At 30.9% G+C, this 8,917-nt stretch overlaps 1 protein-coding gene and 1 pseudogene across 1 annotated transcript; one reads left to right on the forward strand and one right to left on the reverse strand.

Moving 5' to 3' along the window:
- Positions 1-3,611: 3,611 nt before the first annotated feature.
- Positions 3,612-5,957, reverse strand: LOC108752401 (annotated as a pseudogene).
- Positions 5,958-6,162: 205 nt separating this feature from the next.
- LOC108752528 (odorant receptor 49b-like) lies at positions 6,163-7,907 on the forward strand. Its single transcript, XM_018493377.1, has 5 exons — positions 6,163-6,950; positions 7,124-7,223; positions 7,297-7,407; positions 7,603-7,758; positions 7,832-7,907. The coding sequence occupies exons 1-5, from the start codon at positions 6,163-6,165 to the stop codon at positions 7,883-7,885; spliced, it is 1,209 nt and encodes a 402-aa protein (XP_018348879.1). The 3' UTR covers positions 7,886-7,907.
- Positions 7,908-8,917: the final 1,010 nt, after the last annotated feature.

Consider the following 8,917-nt stretch of genomic DNA (forward strand, 5'->3'; position numbering starts at 1 on the left):
CTTTTTACCGATCTTGTCGGAACGAAAATGGTATACAGTTAGCGAACATCGCTAACGAACATACTCTCAATTAGTACACCTTCCCACCGATGTGTCTTCTTTTCCGTTCTTGATAGGTCACTGAAACAAATCGACTTGTTAGGAAATCCAAACTGTAGTTAGGAAATTGAGAGCATGCTTTTTCTAATCTTAAGAAATTATTTTTATTATAAGTCGTTTTCAAGACAAACATTAATTAAAAATGAATGCATTTACAGTTGAGAAATTTCATGTATAATGTGATGTATAGTATATACTTAGAATGTTTTAGTTTAAATTCATTATTCACTGCGTTTTTCTCGCAAGTAAATTTAGAACGAGCGATACGGCTAAGAAACCTGTGGTTTTTATGTGATTTTACGTTTTGATTGCGAGTGATTCCCGGGAGGTGATATAGCTCTGCAAATAATTCAAATAATAAATACAAAGCGTATAGAATATGTTAAATTTCAAGTGTATATAATACATTCTATATATTAGCAAATAGCAGCAAAGTTATACATGTAATAACGTATGATTAATTATAATTTCCTGTTCAACAACTACAATATAACACGTGTATTATATATTATAGTTATATTGTTAAGCGAAAAATTACAAACTAAAGGGCCTATTCTGTAACTCTTAACGACTGTAACTGTAGCGTTATAGTATCGTCGAGCAGATTTTGTATATGATAAAAAAGCTGCAAAATAATACTGTAATATTACAGTTACAGTCGTTAAGAGTTACAAAATAGATCCCAAAGACTCCTATTCTACACATAACTTGTAATGACAATAACGATTCGTTACATATGTCGTTACCCAAGTTTTTGTACACGATAAAAGCAGCACAACAACCATATAACGATATCGTTAGAGTCGAGTTACAGAATAGGAGTCTAATAAAAGATACCTGATTTTGTGCTTGCTGGCAAATCTTTTAATGTCTAACGATATATTATACTGTCTAATTTTGCGCATTTTTTATACTCCTATAATCTTCTCTTTGAATGCTTTTTGTTATTTTAGATTTTTTAAGTCTAGATTAATGTTCTAAACATATTTTTTTAAGATTCGAATAACTTACATTAGCAATTAATAATAATATGTAACTGTTTGCCTTGAAAAGATTTTAGTAAAAAAGAAAGAAGTTTATCAAATATTTCAACAAATCGTTATAAACTCAGACATTGCAGTTTAGTGTTTCCATCGTGTTCCAGAACATTCGAGGTTCAGCTGCAGCAGCTAATCGATAGATGCACGAAGTGAGTTATAGATATAACGTATAGAAAGTGCGCAAATGTTCGTTGTCTCCGACCCAGCAAAATAAACGCTTCGATTACACATTTCATCCATTATTCCCTTTTCCACGATTGCATTGTCAGCGAAAAAAACAGGAGTTATACAATAAAGATTAATATAACCACTACTCTTCGTCCCAAGTTATAAAAAAAATTCTACATTATAATTCTTGCGATTGATATTAATATCTTAGTGTAAATTATAGCAGCTTTACTCTATAATAATCGTATAGTTCAGTTTTTTTTTTTTCAGCAAAATATACAGCTTACAGTGTGGCAGAATAAATAATAGCTTTGTATAAAGTTAGACAGTTTCCCTCGCATCCTCATCTATATTAAACATAATGAGTTGTTTAGACTTCACTGCACAGCCAGGATAATCTTGGTGCAAGGGCGAACAGCTATTACGCAACATGGAACAAAAATTGCCCCACCCTAATCGTGCCGCGCAGAACTTCGATCTGCCGAGAGGGAAAGGAAAAGAGACGCTGCGTCGCAATATTCTCTCCCTCGAAGCTCTCGCTGTAAAGTTTTCTACTCGTCGCGGCACCGCGGTTTACCCTCATCAATCCGCTACATAAATAACGAACTCTTATCCGCGGCGTCGTGCTTCTTCGAGCGCGTAGGTAACCTGCCCGCTGGACTAATTTTAGTTGCTTCGCCGGTACTGTGCGACCTTGAACTCGGCAGTCATGTCGAGGATGATGTTGCAGTCGGGTCGGGACTTGGATCTCAAAATTTTGAATTCCGGTCGCGCGAAGTCGGCCAACCGGTCGAGTGGGTAGCCGGTTTGCAACGATCTGCCCTGTGACACTTGTGGCACGACAATACTGCAAGTAGACATACCTTTTTCACGGGGCTAGATGGGCGTTTTCGAGTCCCGGGGTGCACGCAGGTGTGTGTGCAGCCTGGAGCGCGAGTTTCTCGAAACGTCGCCGAAACGCCCTGTTATCGATCGCATCCGTGACCAAGTCCCAGCCAGCGAGAGTGTGTCGCTGGGTGAAGGTTGATGAACCTTACACATACGTTGTTTTGCCCGGCCGGTGCAAATTCGACGTACCCACAGAATACATTATAGTGAAATTACGCAATCCTACGAGCTGTCATGCGGAATTACGCATCAGGATTGTTGTGTGAACTGTCGGAGACCTTTATTCGCAAAATATACTATCATGTAATACTGTGTTACTTCCATTAAAGTCGAATTACATTAATAATTTAGGCTATATATTATTTTAATTCATAAGAATTTTTATATGCTGAGAGAGAGAGAGAGAGAGAGAGAGAGAGAGAGAGATTTTTATGTATGATTACGAATACATTTGTATCTTAAAAAAAGAACAGATACAAATAACAGTAGATAGATTCGAGAGACATTCGGATTCTTTATTATCACTTTGTAATATTATTATGGAATTTATAAAACTAATAATAAAAATATATAGTAATATAATGTATTGTATTCTTATTTATCTTAAAATAGAAAATCAAACGTCACAGAGAAAATCGAGAATATTATATTACCTGTATATATGCATATATCTTTAAGGTTCAGCTTTTAGATCTCCGCTTTGAGAGGAAAAACATAATTCTAAAAGTAAACATATAAAAATAATTTAAAACTCAGCGTGAGATCTTTAATATTCTAAAAGTATCTAATCTCCACTTCGGTCATATTAGATTTCACTTACTAGGATAATATTTTCTATTTTTAAAAAAGAAAGAGAATAGAAACTGCACAACTATACATGGCGCAAATCTTCTTTGTCTACAGCTGATTCATATACACCGATATTAAATAGTTGAAAATAATTTATTTATTTAACATACTTCTTTGTTGAAAAGAAAATTTATATTATATTAAATTAACTTTTTCGTATGCTTATAGATTAATATATACATATATTAATAGGAAATTCTTTTTACAAATATTAAAAATATAAAACAATTAAAACTAATTATATTATATTAGATTGAATAATTATTCAACAATTTTTAATTTTTAGTTAAATTTAATAATAAATAAATGCAAAAATTTGATTGCATTTTACAGTTACATCTGCCATCTAGTAAAACTTGAAGTTACTTTGAAGAAATATGACCAATAGATGATAATTAAAAAAAGTGAGAGCATAATTTATAATAAAATAATAAATAATTATAATTGTTTATAAATAATTAAAATTATGTATTTCAAGTATAATATTATAAATTTGGATATTATAGTACAATTTTATTTATGAAAACTGCATATAATAAATTGTTAAATCTTTATTTTATTTTTATATTACGTGATAAAACGACTATGACAATATGATAACAGATTTGTATGACTTAAACAAATAGATTTTTTACTGCTTGATTGTGTCTCGGTAAACAGCAATTGATAAGCAAACGTTCCAAGTAAGGTTCCCAAAATAGGACCAACCCAATAAATTTAATTAAACAAACAAAAATTAGATAGAAGTTTAAGAAAAAATTAAATTAATATAAAATTAAATTATAACTACTGTTTTGAAATACATTTTAATTTTATATGATAAATCGTAATATGTATAGTTTTTAATCTCAGAATGTTATTCCTAGAAATGTAAAAATAACGGTACTTTTACTTCGGAGAAAAGAGTATCAAGTAAAAAAACTAGTTTTTAACTGTAAATAACGGTATTTTTGATAAAATTACATAAAAAAACATATAATTATTTTAATATAATTATTTGAACAGCAGATATTTTATATTTACAAGTTAAATAAATGATATTATTAATACAGGTAATACTTTACAAGCATAATAGACACACACATATTTTGTTGCATATTGGTTATAATTGTAATCTATATTTTAATTATTTTGGATTCTTTTTAATTATTTTGAGACAAAATCCCAGTATAATATTTATTCAAGAGTAATTAGAGATTCAATGAACGTTATCTCACTAATTTATAAATTTAGAATATGTATAATTACAATCACAGTATGCAACAAAATAGTGTCAATTAGTCTAATAAAGTATTATTTGTATTAGTAACAGTATGGAACACTTACTTAACTTTTAAAATTAAAGTACAGCATAAAATATCATAATAGTGAAAGGTAAAGTATATTTATGACCACCGATACTACATATATTAATCATTATACATTATATTATTTTAACTTTTGTAACTGTTTCTACACAAAAATCTTACGAATAAATGAAAAAACTAAATTCTGAATCAATAATACAGCCTTGAAATTGTAAAATGCTAAAAGACAAAAAAATATCCAAGTAAAAAACCGGAAATCTGACGGAAAAAAACCATTATTTCCCGAGTTTTTTTACGCTAAAATTCTAAGATTTTTCCATTGTTTACATCTTTAGTTACTGCCACTGAATTAAAAAAAATTTTGATATTTGATGTGAAAAATTTTGATGTTTAAATAAGCTGATATATTATTAAAGATAATTTTGTTATGTGTGGTACAGTTGAGTAATTTACACAGTTCTTATGGCGCAGAATATATCAAATATGTAATATGTAATTTTATAGAAATTCTTAATTAATTAAACGCTCATTAACGGTAATCGTGCTTCTATATCTCGTGCACATAATCCGAGTTGATAAAGAATGAAAGATAAAGATACTATTGTAATAAATTTTGAAATGTAATCAATATTTTCATATTAATATAAAATCATACCTTAACACTCTTTCTGTGAAAATAAGTTTTTGTTCTTGTATTTATCTATACTATATATAACAAATTTTTATTTTCAACTTACCCAGTAATTCTTCCAATTACCATTCCAAAGTGCAGGTGCAAATGACCGTACTGGATTTATACTACATCCGGTATAAGGACACTAGAAAGATTGAAAAGAATAAATTATTTTAATTTCATATTCAATCAATATTTATAAAATAATTTTAAAGACAATTAAGTCACATGACAACACGTACCATAATTATGAAGTTCACCGATAGATCGAAGGCAAGTGTCATTTGTAGCGCCGAAGGTGCGGATCCCATAGAGCCAACACTCCTCATACAACCGATATACAGGAATATTGCTGTGCCGATTTCCGCCGCTAACATCGTCATCGTATTCTCCTGTAGCTTCCATATTCCGCCTGTAAAAATTCGTACAAGCGGATTTTGATATCTAAATAAATAAATGAATCTCAACAATGATGAACAATGATGATTTGTGCTGCATGATGAGATCACTGCCGCGTCTGAATTTACTATGATTATTACTTTAATGATCTGTGCAAACTATCACGAATCGTATTGCATCGCTATTCTTTGTAAGGGTATAAAAAAGAATGCGATGTCTTATCGATAGATACGTTAAGTGTTTCGTAATTAAATCACTGGTTGATGTACTGCATATACGAAGAATACACGTGTCCACGATATCACATCATTTCTTTAAACTTTGGTAGAAATATAGCGGATATTTTACATTCAAATATAATATCAAATAATCTCTTTGATATGTCAAAAGCATATTTTAGTTGTACAAATCTACTCACGTTCACCCTCTGAAAGAACTCTTTACTCCTTCAGACGACATGGAAGAATAAAGCTCCGACTTAGAGAGTCTAAAGCTACCATCATCATAGCGCATGCGTCGCCGCTAAAATTGCATGCGTTTTCCTCACCATTAAAACTTTCCATAATTCTCGCAGATTGCTCGCGAAGAGATCATCGCAAAAAGATACGAATTATGCACGCAAGCGCTCACGATTGATTCTCGCTGGTCACGCTCGTGTCCATCAGTCGTTGAAAATATTTGTACAGTTAATATATATATTCTACATAAAAACAAACTAAAAATTCCTAAATCGATGTCGATGGAAGACTTTACGCTATTTCGAAATCACAATTATAAGACCGACACTGAGTATGTGGTGAAGGTGGCCAAGACTTTATTAACACCTGTAGGTATTTGGCCGCTCTATCGAGGTAATTCCAAGTCGGACAAAATCAAAAATTACCTCCAGACAGGCGTAATATTCGGATTGATGTGCTATCTACTTATCCCACACGTCATATACACCTTTTTCGATGCAGAGGATCTGACAAGATACATGAAGGTTGTAGCCGCTCAAGTGTTCAGCCTACTTGCCATTATTAAATTCTGGACAATGATTATTAATAGAGAAGAGATCAGATACTGCCTGCAGCAAATGGAAATGCAGTATAGAGACGTGGAGTGCGAGGAAGATCGGTTGGTGATGATGAAGAGCGCCAAGATTGGCAGACTCTTCACGGTAACATACTTGGGATTATCATACGGCGGCGCGTTGCCTTATCATATAATTATGCCGCTGCTGGAGGATAGAATTGTCAAAGAAGACAATACGACACAAATACCTCTACCCTACCTTAGCGACTACGTTCTTTTTGTAGTAGAAGATTCGCCGTTCTATGAGATTACCTTTGTTTCGCAAATTCTGATCAGCAGCATTATCCTCTCCACGAACTGTGGTGTTTATAGCTTGATTGCTACCTGTGTGATGCACAGTTGCTGTTTGTTCGAAGTCGTGCGCAGACAGATGGAAACAGTCCTCGACAATGGAATCAATAATCTTCACAAGCGATTTGGGAGAGTAATCGAGCATCATATGCAGGCCATCAAGTGAGAAAGTTTTAATTTACGTCTTATATTAGTATCTCTGTAAATGTCCTCATTATATCCTCGTTAAATCACATGCAATATGCAATTATATATTAAGACAAAGAAAGAAAAACGTGTCATAATTTATATCAGTTTTTATGTTCACTGGATTTAGATAATAAAATACGTTACAGATTTGCAGAGATGATTGAGAAATCATTAAACATTGTTTTTTTATGTGAAATGGTTGGTTGCACTATTATTATATGCTTTTTGGAATTCGGCGTTCTTAAGGTATCTGTTAATAGAAATTATTAGAACACAGGATGAAATTTTATAAATGTACATTTACGCAAATTTATTTCAGGAATGGGAAAATGGAAAGATCTTAAATATGGGTACATATTTTGTTTTAATGACGTCAATATTTGTAAATATTTTTATTATATCAGCTATCGGTGATCGTCTTAAAAAAGAGGTACTTTCCATAAATTTGCACTAAATCGTTTATAAATTATAACATATCTTGTAATACATATCCATTGCAATTACAAACAAATGGAAAATTTATGTAAAACTCGATTGAGATTAAATGATAATAATAATAATAATAATATGATAAACATAATATAATAAATTAATTGATTGATATTCATTTGTTTTTATTATGAAGAGTGAAAAGGTAGGAGAATCGTCGTATTTTATCGAATGGTATGATTTGCCATCACAAATTGTAAAAGATTTAATTCTGGTGATGCTTAGATCAAATCGTCCGTCAACTTTGACAGCCGCAAAAATATTCGATCTCTCTCTTCAAGGATTCTGTGAGGTAATTGCTTATAATGTTTATCTAAAAATTGATAGAAATATAACATTTGCTAGATACACTATATACGTTTTAGGTTTGCAAAACATCAGCGGCGTACTTTAATTTTATACGAGCGATGACTACATAAATTTTCAACTATTATCGCAACGAGTACTTATATACATATAAGAAATACTGTTTCCGTCACTTTATGAGAGATTACATCTCACTTCTTATATGACGTCAGCGAAAAACAATCACTTTTCTATCGAACAATAAATCATATTGCTGACAATAATTTGAATAGTACATGTTATGTATTATAATTCCCATATGTAACTTTTTCCACGATTCCGTTCTTTTCTGCAAAAAAAATTTATTTGAATTGTCGGCTTTCTGAGTTATACGACTAACTTCTTAATTGCGTAATGCATATTCTTTGTTTAGAACTTTTATTGTCGTATATATCATTATTCTTCCCTTCCCGAAACTTTTTCCTTTTCTCAAATTTTATAAATCATAAGTAATAGACTGCATGTTCTACAATCATTCTAAATTGCCAAGTAGAGTTTGCTTGCAAAGAGAGAACGTTTTAGTAAATAACTTGCCAAGATAAAATAACCTGGCGCTGTTGAAAATATTTTGTGGAGAAAAACTTCAGTTGAATTTAAAACTTACATAAATATATATCTACAGATATCAACATCGTCTTATATATCTCGTGACATTTATTAGGGTTATACATATACATATTATATATATATATATATATATATATGTGTGTGTGTGTGTGTATTATATACATATTAAATAATGTGTACTTACATAATTTTAAAAATGCATACAGAATTGTATTCCTACCACAAAAATATTATTTAATACTATCTGATTCGAATAGTTTTTAAGAATTTATTAATTTTCAAAAATAAATTCATATATTATAACGAAATTTTTTTTATAATAAATGGTAATAAAGTTCTTATTATATCTAAAAAACTCGATATTTTTATATTCAACACGTTAGAGAATGTCCAAATATTGTCAATTTACATCTAATATCATCTCTCAGCATTGAACTTAAAAACGCACAACAAATGTTTCGAATTAGATATCACTTTGTAAAACACAGAAATGTATTCATCATTCTGAACACTGTACGCTTTTGCTTTTAACAGCTCAA

Source organism: Trachymyrmex septentrionalis, unplaced genomic scaffold (genome assembly GCF_001594115.1).
Source record: "Trachymyrmex septentrionalis isolate Tsep2-gDNA-1 unplaced genomic scaffold, Tsep1.0 scaffold60, whole genome shotgun sequence".
Taxonomy (NCBI): Eukaryota; Metazoa; Arthropoda; class Insecta; order Hymenoptera; family Formicidae; genus Trachymyrmex; species Trachymyrmex septentrionalis.